The sequence below is a fragment of the Corvus moneduloides genome, chromosome 1 (genome assembly GCF_009650955.1).
Source record: "Corvus moneduloides isolate bCorMon1 chromosome 1, bCorMon1.pri, whole genome shotgun sequence".
NCBI classification, from domain to species: Eukaryota; Metazoa; Chordata; class Aves; order Passeriformes; family Corvidae; genus Corvus; species Corvus moneduloides.
This window is the reverse complement of record NC_045476.1, coordinates 143,050,371-143,067,395: the sequence shown is the minus strand read 5'-3', so window position 1 is coordinate 143,067,395 and position 17,025 is coordinate 143,050,371. Positions and strand designations below refer to the sequence as shown.

The following is a 17,025-nucleotide window of genomic DNA, read 5'->3' as shown; positions in this document are numbered from 1 at the left end:
TGCTTCCATGCAGGAGTGAGAATATCCTGATCTCTCCAGAGCTGACATTATTTAGATCCCACTCCTATTTACTGAGGCTCTGAAACCATGTATCCCACTACACATGTAAAGAGTCCAATCCCCAGGCTGCAGAATCACCTTCTGAGGTGACATACTGACATACCCTCACTTGTTCATTTGTGCTTAGTATTTGATATGAAATACAGCTCTAAGCAAGAGAGACTAAGAATCCACTAATCTCAAGATACCTGATAGTTTTATGGTACTCTCCTGAGATACAGAACATCAAACACAAGAACAGGATTTGAGCCTGCAGTCTTCACCTTAGTTCTAAATTAGAGATTGTAAGAGGTACATCCTATGCTCTCACGATGACTGTCTCCCACAGCTTCTTGAATAGACGTTTTCTAAAATTTTTCTTCTGTCTAAAATCAGTTTAGCAACTTTAATTTGAATCTATGCACTTCCACTTGAATCCATGCACTGCTGTGTGATAAAAACCTGAACTTTTAGCAAATACATCTTCCACAAGTAAAGATAGCGTTACATAATTTCTTTAAAGTAAGGTGAATACAGAAATAATTTGGGCATATCCCTCTAATGTAAATTGCTGTTACTTACTAGGAAGCAAGTTAAAATGGACTAACAAAATACCGATCATGAAGATCAAAATTAAAGTGAAATAAAGTTTGTTATTAAAAACTATACAGCTAATTGCTAAAAACTGAAAAAAGTCAACACTTTTAAAGAGAGGAATGAGAGCATAAGCAAGACTTCTGAAACGTTGCAAACCCTTCTATTTCCAGCAGCAGTTCAGAAGAGCTTTTCAGAATGTCAAGTTATTTCACAGCTTTCTAGTATGGGGCTTATTGCACCCTTCTGTACTATTTAGTACTGTTGCTAGCTGGACAAGTTCGTAAAGTATCTAAATTCACTTCATTTGCGATGATAAAGTTATTTATTTGGTTGTTGTTTCATTGTTGAACTTAATATACCAATAAAATTCAAATGCAATTTCATATAGTTACAGTGTACCTCTGCAGAGCTGTGTATAAAATTTAGCTTGATGTATCTCAGAAAGATTTGTAAGAACTTCACTTACACAAAGCAAGAAAAAGAATTACAACTTCACCTTTCCAGACACTTTCTGATGATTAACATTAATTATTTACTGAGCTCAGTTCTTTATGAGCCCAACAGAAAGGGTAAGTGATGTTAAGCACTTTTCGGGAGCATGAAAGAAAAAAGAAAGATAACGCACTGCTGCAAGTCTTCTGGTCAGCATTCAGAATGTATCCTTGTTTACATCTGCACAGGTAGGAGCCAGGGGTGTTTATGCAGAAGTGATCACAGTGGTGCTCAACTATACTGCACATATGAGGCACTGAAAGAAAAAAGGAAAACATTACTAAGTGCTGGTCTTAATTACTTGTGGCCACTGGAAAAAAAAACTGGTGTAGAAAATTTTACTGAAGTAACTTAGAAATTTCAAATTCAGTATTGCTAGTAAAGACAAAAATGAGAGCTTAAGAAAATAAAAATATACAAGACAGTATGTGAAAAAACGAATTATTTGGTGATCCTACAAAGACAATGAAATAAACCTATCATATTCAAATTAAGAAAATAAGTGTAATTTAAGTGTAAGCTGATTTAGAGGACATTCAATTTCTTGCCTGAAGAAAATCACCACGCAGCACCCAATAATAAAGAAGAAGAATGACTAAAAACAACTGAATGAAGAGACTATTTTGCTTGCTTAGTTATTAATGTTGAGGAATGTGCAAATAATACATGATGACACTGAGGACATGTATCTCCAAGATTCATTAAGCAGGAGCTGGGCTGAGCTACACTCCAGATTGTAAGTCTTTCTATTTTTGTTCTGTTTGTATTTTATGTCTCTAATAGCAAGTATTAAAATGCAGCAGACTGAGACAATAAAAGAGAAAAAGAATAGAGGCTCATTCAGTCAAATTCATTGTTGAACTAATTTTCTCCAGGTCAGTGTTTGGGGATTAAGAAATCTTGATGTTTTCTTTCCACTGCAGCATTGCTTGTATGTAATCTCTATAAAATATAGGTGAATTACTTCTCAGAGAACACTGTGTGGAAAATTATCTATTTTGCAACAGCAATTAGGGATTGATGTGCTCCTTAATGTGCTAGGTCGACAAAGCTCAAAATTTATGGAATAGATATTAAAAGTAATCTTTTAGAAGCCACAACAGAAGCCTGCTAAATAACTTAATGTGGTAGGTGTGGTACTTGTGGAAAAAACCCACATATGATTTTAAGATATATACACTATGTATCTGCTCTTTGGCATGTTTACAAGAGTTAGGTATTTATTGCTAACACACAAAGCACCACAATTCCCTAATCTCTTAATCAGCTTGTTGGATCTCACAAATTTCTGCCATAATAAAACTTCTCAAGTACTTTTATTTATGTGAATACAGACCTACTTCAACTTCTTGTTTTTTCATCTTTCTGTCATTCTGAAAAGGAAAGCATTCAATGACAGGAGACCCAGTAATTCAAGTTCCTTCTGAGAATACGTTTTTACCGTCTGTTACCAATCTTCCCATCTACTACGCAAGTATAGTGTACATGTTCTGACGTGTTTCTGTCACACCCATTTACAAGCAGTGATACTCTGGTCATCAGTCCGATTTCTGTAGTGGAGTCTGCTCTCTGAATGATTTCTGCAGCCTCATCTGTTACAGGAGCTGTTTGGTGGTCACAGGCAGGACTGAAGTAATAGAAAGAGTGATCTCATAGTTAAGGAATCTGAACACAAGCCTTGTTGTGAATTAGATTTTATCTTGATATCACAGGGTCCTTATTGGATTTTGGGCAAGCCAACAATATCAGTATCTTCAAGAAAACATCAATCAGCCTTCACACTGTATCTGTTCAGATAGAGACACCTGACTCTGTATTTGCAAGCAATCAAGTGATGGCTGTAGAACTGTGAATAACATGTTGTATTAGTCCAAAAACATTCAGTGCCCCCGAAAATCACACGAGGGATTGCACTGAGTCAAATATCTAAAGTCAGTGGGTGGTTTTGACAAACTTAACCCTGTTTCTGTGCCTCCATTCTCCCAATGTAAAATGGGGATGACACCACTATCTACTTTACAGGAATATAATAAAGACTTTATTTGCCCCTGACTGCTCCATCCCAAGTTTGGTCTTTCTCACGCTTCTTCTAATCTCCACCTCCTTTCCTGGATTCTGTTCCCATTTTCACCGATATTTTTCTGGGTTTTCAACTCTTGTCTTATTCTTCATGCCTCTCATCCCTCAGAATACTCTTTGCTTCTGTTTCACCTTGCTGACTAGTAATAAGAAGAGGTCCTGGCTTCAACTGGTGTTTCTGACATCCCCAAATCTTTAGCAGCCAGGGGCAGCAACTGTAGGGAACCTCTGACTTAATGGAATGGAGCACATCCAGTTTACAGGGATTCTTTTGAGAATACAGGTACTAGGTACTTAGTAGTCTCTACCACCCAGTAGTAAATAGTGGTTAATTTGGCTTACTTTTCATTTCCCCCACAGAGCTTCATCATCTGGCCATGGTTTTCTACTGTCATCACAGGAACCATGAAGACACATTCCCACAGACATAAGAGTGATTCAGACACAAGGACAGCTCAGGGGCCAAGGTCTTCTCCCACAGCATGAAGCCCAGCAGACAGCATTCCAGGAGACTTGACCAGAGGGGTGACTTCAATTGCTTTAGCAAAGCAACAAGGTGTCCAGATGTTCCATTCAGCTACAATGATATTTCCTCTGGGTCCACAAGTGGGAGGACTTAAACTAACCACATTTCCTAGGAGGAATGTAGGTGCTCTAGGAAGCAGGGGCTATGATTACTCTCCTGAAATTCAGCAAGCTGAATGCTGCTTCACAGTTGAGAACAAATAAAATGGTATGGATCCTATCTGCAATTTAGTACCTTATGTTGAAATCCATATGAATCTAACAGCTTAAACTCTCTGTTGAATCTGGGTCTGGATTTTTAAATATGTCTAAGGATCTCACTTCGAATTTCCAGCACAGCAAATCCTGGGGAGGCATTCCCTGGAGCAGGAGGCAACCGCTACCCTTGTCACCTCCATACTCCTCCATCTGCAGTGGGAGGTTGGCTTTACTGAAGAACACATGTATTTGATTAAAAGTGAGCTAAAAAACTCTAATAAATTTCTTGGACACTGCCCAGTCAGAAAAAAAACAAACCAAAAAGCAAAAAACAAAACAACCCAAAAAAACCAACCAACAAACAAACAAAAAACCAAAAACAGAAAAAAAAACCCAAACCCCAAAAAACCCCAAACCAACCATAACATAAAGAAATGGTATTTTGACTGGATTTGTTTCTAAAACATGACTTTAAAAATCAGCATTTGCTGTTCATTCCATTTAAACTCTGAATCCATTATTAGTTTACTCTTTCTTGGTTTTTAAATATATCCTACTACACCAGCTAACAATACAGCAAGGAAGAAACAGGAAAAAAATCTATTATCGATGAATGTCTGTGTTGTTGTGTTTTGTGCTGAGGCAGTTCAGCTGCTCTTTGAAACAATTTTGGAAAAGATCAAGTAAGGAAAATTCTCCAGACTACCCTTACAATAAGCTTCAGTTCTTTTCTGGCAAAAGCATTCCTAGAGATGAGTGAGCATTTAATCTCACCATGCATTCTTTTTCTGGACTCTATTGAAAATTCATCAGCTAAACACCAAATTTTTATGAAATACTTTCCTACTTACCTCAGGAATAAATAAAAAACAAAAGTCTACTAAGTACACAGATTAATATAAAATTAATTACAAATGCCACAATATTTGCAAAAGGTAATTCGTTATCAGGGAATTACAGATGGAAGTGATATCTCTATTGTGAATTAATACCTATTAAAATATTTACTTTATAGTATGAATGAATAATATCACTGTAATTGCTTTTCATAACTTTCTGTATTTAAAATAGATGGAATACAAACACTACCATGTCTGTGTTTCACTTTCAGTCACAAGGCATGTACAGAAATTATTCTTTGCCTAGAATTAGTATGTAAGTTTCGGAAGAGGAATCTATGGACTCTCAAGAATGTTTAAATAGCCAAAAGACTGTTAAGCAGTTTAAAGTTTCACTACTAAGGGAGATCACATTTAAAATGAATAGATGAAACAACTTATCTAATATTCAAAGAGAAGAGATCGTAAATTTAATGCTATTATGCAATAAATAGGAAAATCATGATACGTGTGTTTGCCTAACTGCTTATGAGCACGAGGAATTACGTCACATTTTATAGCACTTAACTGTAGCATGAGTTTTCCCCACGTGTGAATGCTGTTCTGGATATTATCTAGCTAGTATATAGCCAATATATACTTCAATATATATTTTCTAACAGATAAGGTTTCATGTAAAAAAAAAAAGTTTAATTATAATGTATATTTTTTCTGTTTCACTTTCATCTGTGTATTCAAATCTATAGATAAAAATCTTACCACAAAGTTTAGTCTGGAAGGCAGAGGTCAGTGTTTCAATCTGACTGAAATTAGCAACCAGAAACACATGTTCTTCATGTGGTTCGCTCCCAATGGACTTCAGAGTGTTCATATCCACTCTTCCCACTCCAATGGCAAAAATTAGGATTCCTGAGTTACGTGCTTTAGCAGCAATCTCTGCCACAGGATCCTGAGGTCTCCCATCTGTCACTATCATGATAATTCGGGGCACATTCTGCCTCAGAGGTCGAGCCCCTTCTGTCTCTGAAAATGCGATGTTCACTGCATACTGCAGAGCCAGCCCAGTCATGGTGCCCGTCGCCAGGTGCATCATCCTCCTCACCGCTCGTTCGATATCCTGCTTCCGCCTGAAGGTCTTCAGCGAAAACTCCTGTTTGACGGTGCTGCCGTACTGAATCAGACCCACGCGCGTGGTGTCAGGGCTGATGTCCAGAAACTGCAAGATGGTCAAAATGAACTCCTTCACTTTTTCAAAGTCGTAATGGTGCACACTGCGAGAGCTGTCAATGATGAAAACAAGGTCCAGATGTTTGTTGTTGCAAGGGTTTTCTAAAAGGAAAATGCAAACAAAAATACTTTACAATTTCAAAATGCAAATAGGTTCAGGTTTACTGCCTAAACAAACACTCTGACAAGTGCTGGGAAAATTCAGGAAAAACAGAAGATACCAGAACTAAGGCTACTTGGGCAATATAAGTTTGTTCTCCAGTAAATAACAGAAGCTGCCTGTTACTTGATCCTTATATGTACTTTTTTGCATGCATGCGTGAAATAAGTGCCCAAAATGATTAATGGCAGTGGAATGGGGAGATAGAATCATAGAATCAGAGAATACCGTGGGTTGGAAAGGACATTAAAGATCATTGTAGTTCAACACCCCTGCCATGAACAAGGTCACCTTCAACTAAACCAGGTTGCTCAAAGCCAAATCCAACCTGGCCTTAAACACTGCCAGGGCTGGGACATCCACAACTTCTCTGGGCAACGCGTTTGAGTAAAGAATTTCTTCCCTATACCTAATCTAAACCTGGCCTCTTCTAGTTTATTATTAGTTCATTACTTGTTGTCCTACCACTACATGCCCTTGTCAAATGTCACTCTTCAGGTACTTGTGCGTTACCCTGTTGTGCCATTGTTGAGATTTTGACCTCATTCCCCACGAAGGGTGGAAATCCCCTCTGAATGACATAGTTAACTATTTAAGTGGGCTGCACTGTGATGCTTTGTGTGGCAGTGCCTAAGAATTTAGAAATCTAATACTGTGACAAGTCAGAGGGGTATTTCATTAGAAACAGGGAAAACAGAACACAAAGAAATACAGGTCAAAAGCATCTGTTAATTGCACTGAGTGATAAGAGACCTGAAGGGACTGATTTTTCAAGGAAGTTGGCAGTAAGCAGCACTTTGCATGTACAAAGTACAGGTCTCAGTGATGTCAACTGCAGTTGTGAGTGCTTAGCAGTCCTGCAATTCAAATGCCATGATTTCAAACATGTAATTAATACTCATCTGGGGAAAGTTTCATGTATTGGACTAGCTCAGCATCAGAGAGAAAATCCTGTTGTCAACAGTGGCACTCCACTTGGCCAAAGAAACACTCATACTGAACACTCCATGAAATCTATGTCAGCCATCAGAAGTCTTTTTTTCCAAGAGCCACTGAAGCAGAAGTATTACGGACAGAGTATATGTCTATATCTGACAATTGCACAGCTGGGCCAAGCTAGGATAACAGCAGAAGTGAAGGCTGGCTGCCTTCTAGGCATCCTACGAGCTTTCTGGGACCACAGCTACGTCCTCTGGCTTCTGCTCATCATCTTTTTCTAACAGAATATGAGAAACATGAGACATATGTGTGAGTTGGATGATGAGAATAGGGGATAGGGACTGACCATTCACAGGAAGCCAGCACATGGCAGGCTTAAGGCAAGCCTGTGAGGTGACCTATCATCAGACTTGCCACAGAAGAAGACAGCATATGGAAAAAGATTAAAAGGACTTTGATGGGATGCTGATGAAAAGAAATCAACAGAGGTTTAATGTGTATATTAAAGACTCCTTCAATTTAGGAAATCCCCGAGTCACAAAAGCACGGCAAAAAATAGCTGCAGGTGGCATTTTCTTGTCCTTAAACTATTTCACATGCATCTACTTTTGACCTCTGTCAGAGACAAAACACAGGGTTAGATAGACCTATGGCTTCAATCATTGTATCTGCTCATCTTCTCAAATGCCTGTGGCTATGAATAAACCTGTGAGGTTGTTAGTTGTGTTTGTATGCATGGCTTGAAAGATTAAAGATGGCAAGAATGTTCATCAGACCTCAGTGGCATCCTCATTTTACTAAGATGAAACACCCCTAATCAGTAGTTTCCCTTACCGCCGAACCCAATTCAATGCCCAGTGCACTGTCATTCATCTTGTGCAGTGAATGAGGCAAATGTTTGGTGGAAAAGTAGTGTTTGACTGTATAATCAAAGGTCATGTCATACTGCACCAGAACAAGTGGGCCAATCAAAGACTCAATTGGAAAAACGTCTGTCTGTAGACTGGCCTTTAAACAAGTTCACTTGTGACTGCTGATGAACACTCATCATGCACTTCTGCCAAGGCAGGGGGTGAGAAAGATGCCTGTTTTCACTCATTAACTCAGAAGCCTCTTTCATAGATTACGAAGAACAGTTGTTGGCATAGAATAAAAATGCTCTTTAATGACAATAAAAATGACTGCCTGGATTTATTCATGTGCAGTACAGCTTTATTCATAAGCGTAGGAATATGCTCGGGTTGCTTATTCTTTCAAAATCAGAGCAGGTTGAATATAAGCCAAGCTGACCAGAAACAAAATTCCAGTTCTAATGGGATACAGATATCCTGACATAACTATTTTCAACTTTATTATCTTAATTATAATTATCCTTATATATATATAAAATTACAAATTATCTTTACTAATATAACATGAATGATTCCAGCAATACAAAGATAATTCTAAGTTATCATTTGTAGGAGCAAAGCAAGAGGAAAGGAGGATAATTACAGAAAAAAAGGCTAAGAATATGTGTGTACATAGGAGGGGAACGACAGACAAGGGAGAAGGGTAAAATGGCTGCTATTTTATTTCCCTTAAAACATTTCAGCATGGATTCACTAAAGGTAAGACATGCTTGACCAGCCTGAGTGCCTTCTGTGATGAAACAACTGCCTGGATGGATGAGGGAAGAGCAGGGGATACTGTCTACCTCGACTTCAGCAAGGCTTTTGACACTGTCACAACCTCCTCACAGGCACACTCAGGAAGTGTGGACTGGGTGAGTGGACAGAGAGGTGGTTTGAGAACTGGATGAACAGCAGATCCCAGAGTCCTAATTAGTGGTACAGTTGGAGGCCTGTTACTAGTGGCATCTACCAAGGTTCAGTACTGGTAACAGGATTGTTTAACTTTTCATCAGTGACTTGGATGAAGGGGCAGAGGCCTCCTCAGCAAGTTCCCCAACAACACAGAGCTGGGAGGAGCGGCTGATACCCCAGAGTGCTGTGCAGCCCTTCAGAAGGACCTCGACAGGCTGGAGAGATGGGCAGAGAAGAACTGCCTGAAATTCAACAAAGGCAACTGCAGGGTCCTGCACCGGGGGAGGAATAACCCCAGGCACCAGTACAGGCTGGGGTGACCTGCTGGAAGCAGCTCTGGAGAGAAGGACCTGGGGGTCCTGGAGGACAATGAAATATCCATGAGCCAGCCATGTGTTCTTGTGGCCAGTAAGGCCAAAGGTATCCTGGGGTGCACTGCTAGCAGGCTGAGGGAGGTGATCCTATCCCTCTGCTCAGCCCTAGTGAGGCATCATCTGGAGTGCTGTGTCCAGTTCTGGGCTCCTCAGTACAAGAGAGACATGGAGCTACTGGACTGGGTCCAGAGGAGGGCTACAAAGATGATGGGGGGACTGCAGCATTTCTCTTATGAGGAAATGCTGAGGGTGCTGGGCCTGTTCAGCCACAAGAAGAGGCAACTGGGAGGGGACCTCATCACTGTCTATCAGTCTCTGAAGGGAGGGTGTCAAGAGGATGGAGCCAGGCTCTTGTCAGTGGTGCCAAGCAATAGGACAAGAGGCAATGGGCAGAAACTGATGCACAGGAAGCTCCACCTGAACATGAGGAAAAACTCCTTTACTGTGCAGGTGCACCTGAACAGGCTGCCCAGAGAGGTGGTGGAGTCTCCCGCACTGGAGATATTCAAGAACCATTTGGACACAACCCTGTGCCATGTGCTCTGGGATGACCCTGCTTGAGCAGGGAGGCTGGACCAGATGACCGATCCACTGTGCTCCCTTCCAACATGACACATTCTGTGATTCTGTGAAAACAAGTCAAAACTACAGCCATGGTGTTGAATCCTTTTAACTGGAACATAAAGATTTGGATCCCAGTCTGAAGAGACTCATTTTTCTCTATTCTGAAGTCTGGAATGAATCTTGGTGGGAAAAAGCCTGGAGAGCGTTGGTGGATAGTACTACCAGAAACACATGACATTGTGTTGAATTACTTCAGAAAAATCTATTCATCTGAATGAAACACAGTATATTTCAAAGTTCTATTTATAGAAATACCACACATTTCCAATCACGATGTATTTAAAATCTTTGTCTTCTTATTTGGTATGAATTTTTTTAAAACTCTGTAACTATTAAAGTAGGTTTAACTTGGGCTCAGTGAAAAATAAAATGTAACTCTTCTAAAGATAAAAAATCTAGCTTGGTGGTATTTTGAGGAGTGGCAATCAGTAGTAATGACTAACAGATCTAAACACTCATCCCCTCAGATATATTTTCAGTGATAGCTTTTTAGCAGTTACATGCTTCTCCATTTGTCCTGTGAATTATAACCTCTTCCTCTGACCAGCTCTCATTTTAAACAGGGAACTTTCTCACAACTTTGGCAAACATCTTCATAACTAAAAGTAATTCCCCTTCACTCTTATGAAAATTGACATACTCATTGAAAAGAGCTACTCATCCATAAACCTACTTCTAAGTCAGCAGAGGTCTTGTACTGCCAACACAAAAGTTAAAAAAACCCTCTCAGTGTGGGTTGTATTATCCAAAGGGGAAGCCAAGAGAGGCAAGACAAAGACAGAAGGAAAGATCAATTCAGTAGTAAATATGTTCTCCTTCTCTACTCAATATCCACTTTGTAAATGACAGTTACAGTGATGCCACCTTTGGACAACTAACAATGCAAGGAAATTTCAGTTCTACTGGGAAGAATCCAGCTGGGATCAAATTACTGAGAGATACACAAAACAAAGCTTAAAGTAATATTGAGCATCTTAATTTCCTCTAAAGTTGAAAATTCTGTTAAGTCATTTTATCGGATGACTGCAGGTTTCCTTCTACTCCTTTCTCAAAGCAAATTATGCTCAGCCTATTTTGGCTTTGACAAAGCTGGCTCTGTTTTGATTTTGCTCACCCACACAGGGTCTGTGTCCGAGAGTGTGTTTCTATCTTCTCGTCTTATTTTTCAGTAATGCTACATTCCCTTAATACAACTAAAGTAGCACTAGGGAGCTTTCTTGGGCATTGGAATTGACTCTTCTAGGCTGTTAAATCATTAGAACTGTTCCTGATACTCTTGTCTGACGACAATTCACATTTTCTCAAGCAGTTCTCAGGCATGATATGGGAAGCAGCATGAGCCAGGGATCCATCCTATGTGGATGGAACTGGTCTGTGAGCTCAGGGTGTTCCCCAGCACAGAAGCAGGCCACGTTGTACCACTGGTCTCAGTGCCACAGAGCAGTCTAAGGTACCAGCTAAGCTCAGAGGCCAGCTGGCCTGCATCCACGGTGTTAAACTCACCTTTCTGCTCAGAGTGGTTGTATGCAAGAGGCCTCCTGGGAATAATCCCTGTAGGGATTATTGTCTGTACCTTCTGAACGACGCATGGAGATTGCTAGTCACTGTGGGCCAGAGACAGTTCCAGCCATTTAACAGCAACAGTAAGGGTGGAGTTCCAATGCCCAAGAATGTTCCCAGCACTGTTTCATTTCCTCAAACATTTCCATCTGCGGATATTCAAACTGAACACATTCAAAGGACACAAGTTTTAGATGATGATTTTTCAAAAGTTTTTGCAAGCTGGTTCTCTTGAAAAAACTGCTTGTTTAAAAATGAGTTAGCTATTTTCTGGTTTTGTCCTACATCTTTATGACTCCTTAATACTTTCTTTTTTTTTTAATCTAGATATTACTTATTTGGTTATGTAGGTCCTTATCCTAATAGATGAGAATGGATAAATGTTAAAGAAGGTTAGCTCAATTTGGTAAACACTACAGCAAAGTTTAGACATTGAAAGAGTAATTTACAACAAGTAAATATTAGCTCCATGAAAAAGATGTTTGTTATAGAGTATAACAATTCAAGCAAAAAGGAAGGATTAAATCAGTTAAGAAAAAATGAGATCATAGAAAAATTATTGCCTGAGCAGGCTTTAATGGCAATTTTCATGTTTTGTGTTTCTTAGCTCACTCCCCAGTAATGCATACACAAAAATTACATGTTCTGTGACAGTGCCAGCAGCAACACCAGGTTTATTTTTAGATTTTATCTTTGAGTAACAGAACAAGTCTTCACTCAACATTAAATAAAAGGGGGAGAAAACTATTCTCCCAGTTATCATATTTTACTTCTTCCTAAATGTATCTTTTTTCTTTGCCATTTTATTATTTCATTTTCCATCAAGCCCTCAATATTACTTGCCCGTCTTCTTTTTACAGCTTCTTGGCTTATAAATCTCTGCGTAAGTCCTACAAAATTTGTTAAAAGACGTATGAACTTGCTGGGTGTCAAATATTTTTTTCTTAAGGTCCAGAATTCTGGTTTTTCCTAGCTAAATATCCAGCCAGAAAGATTTTGTTTGACAGGTTCTCAGATAACTCTGAAGGATTTCTTAGGTCATCAAGAAGATTTAATCTTCTTGCCACACAATTATGCAAGTGAAGAATAGCTAAATTTCCAATTCATTCATAAACATACCAAGCACAAAATGCTTTGGAAAACACATTTTGTGGTTATGATTGTTACAAAGAATAAATGAAGAAGAGCCGTAATTCCAAGAACTTCTTGTCTCTAGTGAGACATTTTGAGCAAGTTAGCTTCCACTCCTTTTGGGTTTTTTCTCATTTTAAGTCAAAGATGGACAAAGTATGGTATGGTACATTTCAGATATAATATAGTTCCTGAAGGAAATGTTAGAAACTGCTCAATACCCCTTTCCTATCACACATACATGCTGCACTTGGTTCTGCAGGTGACGCCACCTCTTCCCAGCTCTGGGACAGGCCCTGGATCCAAGGCTTGCCCTGTACTCTCTGGCCCCATCCTTGCTCTGAATCTTTCCCCAAACACACAGGCCTATGGCCCTAACCCAAACATTCATTATGAGTTTGGCAGCTCACCCACCTTTCCTTACAAATTTCTTCATCTGGGAACAATCACTAAATGGAACACAGCCTGCAGACATTTCTTTATTGCCTCTGACAAAATCTTTTCTGAACTTCAAAAATTGCTGGGAGAACTGTACAGCAGGAGGCTCTTGTCCAGAGATTTACATTTCCTTCTACATGCAAATACTTCATTATTAATCACTGCAGGGGGGTATATTACTTTGTTCTCATTTCACGTCACTATTCCTACTCCTTCCCTGTCATGCTTTTCCAAATAACAAGGTCATTATTAACACCGAATCTCTCTAAATCCAGAGTCCCAGAACTGACTCCTAGTATTTCTTCATTTCTTTACCAATACTGGTGCTGTCTCTGGTATGAAGCCAAAGCATGGTGTAGGGATAGCCTCAAGTTTCTTAGCTCTTTCTGGTTATTTCAGCTGTTCTGAGATAGAAACTTGCATTTCCTGACAGCAGTCAAACCTGCTTTCATGGTCAGGAGGACCAGGGAGCAGGTTGTTTTCCTTGCAGGCAGTGGAACACCTGGACAGAGGGATAAAGTATCCTGATATCCTCAGGCACATGGCAACATGAACATCTACCCACCACTTCCTGACAGAAACAAATGTTATGTGCTCTCGGCTAAGGATAGCTTACACCCATAAGAGATGAGGAATTAATTTTCTGAGCCATGATGGGGAAACTTGTGGTACACACACTAATCCTACTTCGCATCCTGTTCCCACAGGCAGCCTGGAAGCACTTACTCTAATTGTGATTGTCTTTTCCTGCACTCACCTGCAAAACATCAAATCACAACCAACATGAAAAAGGTGATTGTATGGGAGAAGGTGATCTTTTTATTTTTCTCCTTGAAGATCTGAGACTCCTATCTTGCCTAAGCTACTTGGGGTGCCATTGGAAGGACACAGAAATTATTAGAGAAGGAATAGATACAGAAAGTAAACAATTGTTAGTAGCAGCAGAGAAAATTTAGGGGGAAAATGTGACTTTAGTGAGTTTGTGGTGTCTTGCTTTCACAACATTAGCTTAACATTTTAAAAACTCCTATCCATACTTTTTTTTAAAGTTGCCCATGTCTTTGTTTACAGGGAAAGCTGTTAGCAACCTCAACATTACTCATTGATCAGCTGACCTGAAACCACCTATTTCTATCTATTGGTAACGGTCTAAGTATTAGATTCTTTTCCAGAACAAATTCAGAAACAGCATGCTGGGATTGCGCTATATACCATTCCCCATGTCTCCCAAAACATGTGGGACATCATGTCCACTGGCGAACTAGTAGTTCTACCACTTCAGTAGTACTTAAATAAGATGGTGTCTTCAAGGTTCCAGAGCAATTTAAGGTGTGTTTTCTTCATCCACAATAATGTCTGATTACCTATTCATGCCTATAAAATGAGATGTTCCTTAAGTCATGCAAATGCTGTTTCCAAGATTTTCAAGTTAATTTTGCACATACGTGCTTTTTAAATTAAGCTAAAGTGCTCAAAGTGAAGTCAAAACCAGCACACTGCTGAACATCAGGGTTCTTTCTTTTGGCCTGATTTTTCTTCAAGACATAATACACAGAGGAGGCTTTGAGCTCCTTGAGAATATACACATAACAACAGTTTTTTTACTCACAGTAATTTTCCTCACTGAATTATTGTCAAGGCAAACTCTTTTTCAAACAGAAATGGCATTTCACAGTAATTCGTGGGGGTTGTAACAAACAAATTCAGAAATACAAAGATCACTTGATGTTTAGTTCATGACTCAGTTTTTTCTGTAACAGCAGATTTCTTTCATCCTGTGGAAAAATTACAAATTACCTTTAAAAAAAAGGGAAAAGAAGAAAAAAAGGGAGAGGGCAAATTAAAAGAATAAGAAAACAAAACAAAGAAAGAAGGAAGGAAGGAGGAAAGAGGAAAAGACTTTGTTAGAGGGAATACACATTAAAGAAATACAAAACAATTCCTTGTGATGCTGGAAATTGAATTATATTCCGTATAACTTAAATTACAGAAGTACCCTGTAGGTGGCTTAAAAGTGAATGTGATTTTGACACATGAAAATTAATAATGAATACTAAATACAAGAGTTGGCAAGCACAATGTTGTTCTGTGGTTAAAAACTGCTAGCACAAACCAAAATGCAAACTTTCTGATCTCCATGATAATTGCCTGCAGATGAGCATACTCAGATTAGGACATAAATCCCTGAGGTCTGTCATGGTCACAGCTAGTCCTCATGGCTCATTAGCTGGGGCTGTTTAAGGGATAACAGCTGCTGCAGGGAACAACTGGCTGGGCAGGGATATGACTGCTGATTAGATCCCTCTTTCTCAGACTCCAGGACCTCTGTTAGGGGCTGAGGAGCCTCAGCACAAACCAAGCCACAGAGAGAGGGTGTTCTACTGTTCTACCTCAGAATCTGAAAAAGCGGCTCCTATGGAGGAGGGGCCAACAGCTCAGAGATTAAGATGAAAGTTGAAGTTTTGAGAGTCAGCATAAAGTTCATGAGTGACCTCTCAACTATTGAAACAAGCACTACTGGGAAGCAAAACACACCATTACTAATATTGCTTGAGGCACAAAGATTGCAGTATGTATCTACACACTTCAGAAGGAAGAAACAGGTGATTTTGCAGACTGTAAAATGCTTTGCTTGCTTTCTTTCAAAACATAATATGTTTCTATTTATATGGCAACTTCAGGTTTTGAATAGAGAGTTGATAGGTAAATAAATGGATAGGTATTTGATTACCCCGTACCCTTACAAAAGTTTGGCTAGGATTGTGCTTATATTTTAACTACTTATGTGGTAATTGAAAAGATGTAATTTGCAACTACTTCCTACCTTCATCTGCTGCACAGAAGAGCTTTCATCTCCCCTAGTACTATACCAGTACAGTATGTCTAATACATGATATAGTTACTGTGACACAATTCTGATTTCAATTGCAGTTCAGTTACAATGATTCTACTTTCCGACAGGATTATGTCTGAGGACGTAAAACTTGGCAGGGTTGCATTTATGTGAAGAAATAATATACATGCACATACATTGAGGCTGTGACTGAGTTTCTTACAGCAGAAAGCATCCCACATTGGCTTAACAGTCCACATCAGAAAAATTTAGAGATCTCTGGCCAGCTCTTACTGTATAAATATACAACGAATTAAACAAAACTAAACAGGAATCTTATCTGCGCTCCACAGAAGCATCATGGGTTGGGCTTACTTTTGTCACATACTTTCCCCTCTGATTTGCTGCTAAAATAACTCAGAATGTTTAACCTGATAATGTCTTAAGCCCTAAAGTTAACTCAAGTTTAAGAACTGGGTTGGATGTAAGAATCTTTCGATTAATTTTAAGTGGCTGTAGCAAGTGATTCATAAATTTAGTGAGTGCTCCATGTAGTTCCTATTACTTCCCTTCATATTATTAGTGGAATCACACATATACAACCAAGAGACAAATAATTGTTTATTTTGTTGTAAAATGTAATTTAACACAGACAGGGATATTCATGTTTTGCAGCAGCTTCCACTGAACAGGAGCCAAGTACATTTCCTTCTTGGCCTCCTTTCCCCTCTGTTTTAATTTTGTGCAGTATCAGTTAATTTTTTGTAGTTTCTACTGGTATCATGTATTAGCTAAAGGAATGCCCCCTAAACTAGCTTTTCTCCTTACATAGTTATTTTCAAAATCATGTAGCTGCATGTTTTATATTCCTAAGGAACAGAAGGAATGCTATTGCTTTGAATAGTATTCTACAGCCTTCACTGTATTCACTACAGCTTTCATGCATTCACTTCATATCTTTCCAAAGAAGTATGCCCATGTGAAATGAAATACATGCCCAGTTTACAAGAACAGAGGTCATCAAGAAAAAAAGCAAACACAAAAACTTGTGGGTTATTTTTAATAATGTAGGAATTTTGATTTGCTTTGTTTTATAATAAATGATTAAGATGCAGTAGGGCCTAAGTCCAAAATCCGCTTCAATAAAAACCCCACAACTTCAAAC

At 39.1% G+C, this 17,025-nt stretch overlaps 1 protein-coding gene across 3 annotated transcripts in view; it reads right to left on the bottom strand.

Moving 5' to 3' along the window:
* The window catches only part of MATN2 (matrilin 2), a 71,236-nt gene that overhangs the window by 40,514 nt on the left and 13,697 nt on the right, over positions 1 to 17,025 (bottom strand). For all 3 annotated transcript variants that reach the window (XM_032129962.1, XM_032129971.1, XM_032129952.1), the window contains exons 3-4: positions 5,529 to 6,098; positions 1,262 to 1,384 (exon numbers count right to left, since the gene is read on the bottom strand). In XM_032129962.1, coding sequence (XP_031985853.1) covers positions 1,262 to 1,384; positions 5,529 to 6,098 — 693 coding nt within the window. The remainder of the gene's footprint in view (positions 1 to 1,261; positions 1,385 to 5,528; positions 6,099 to 17,025) is intronic.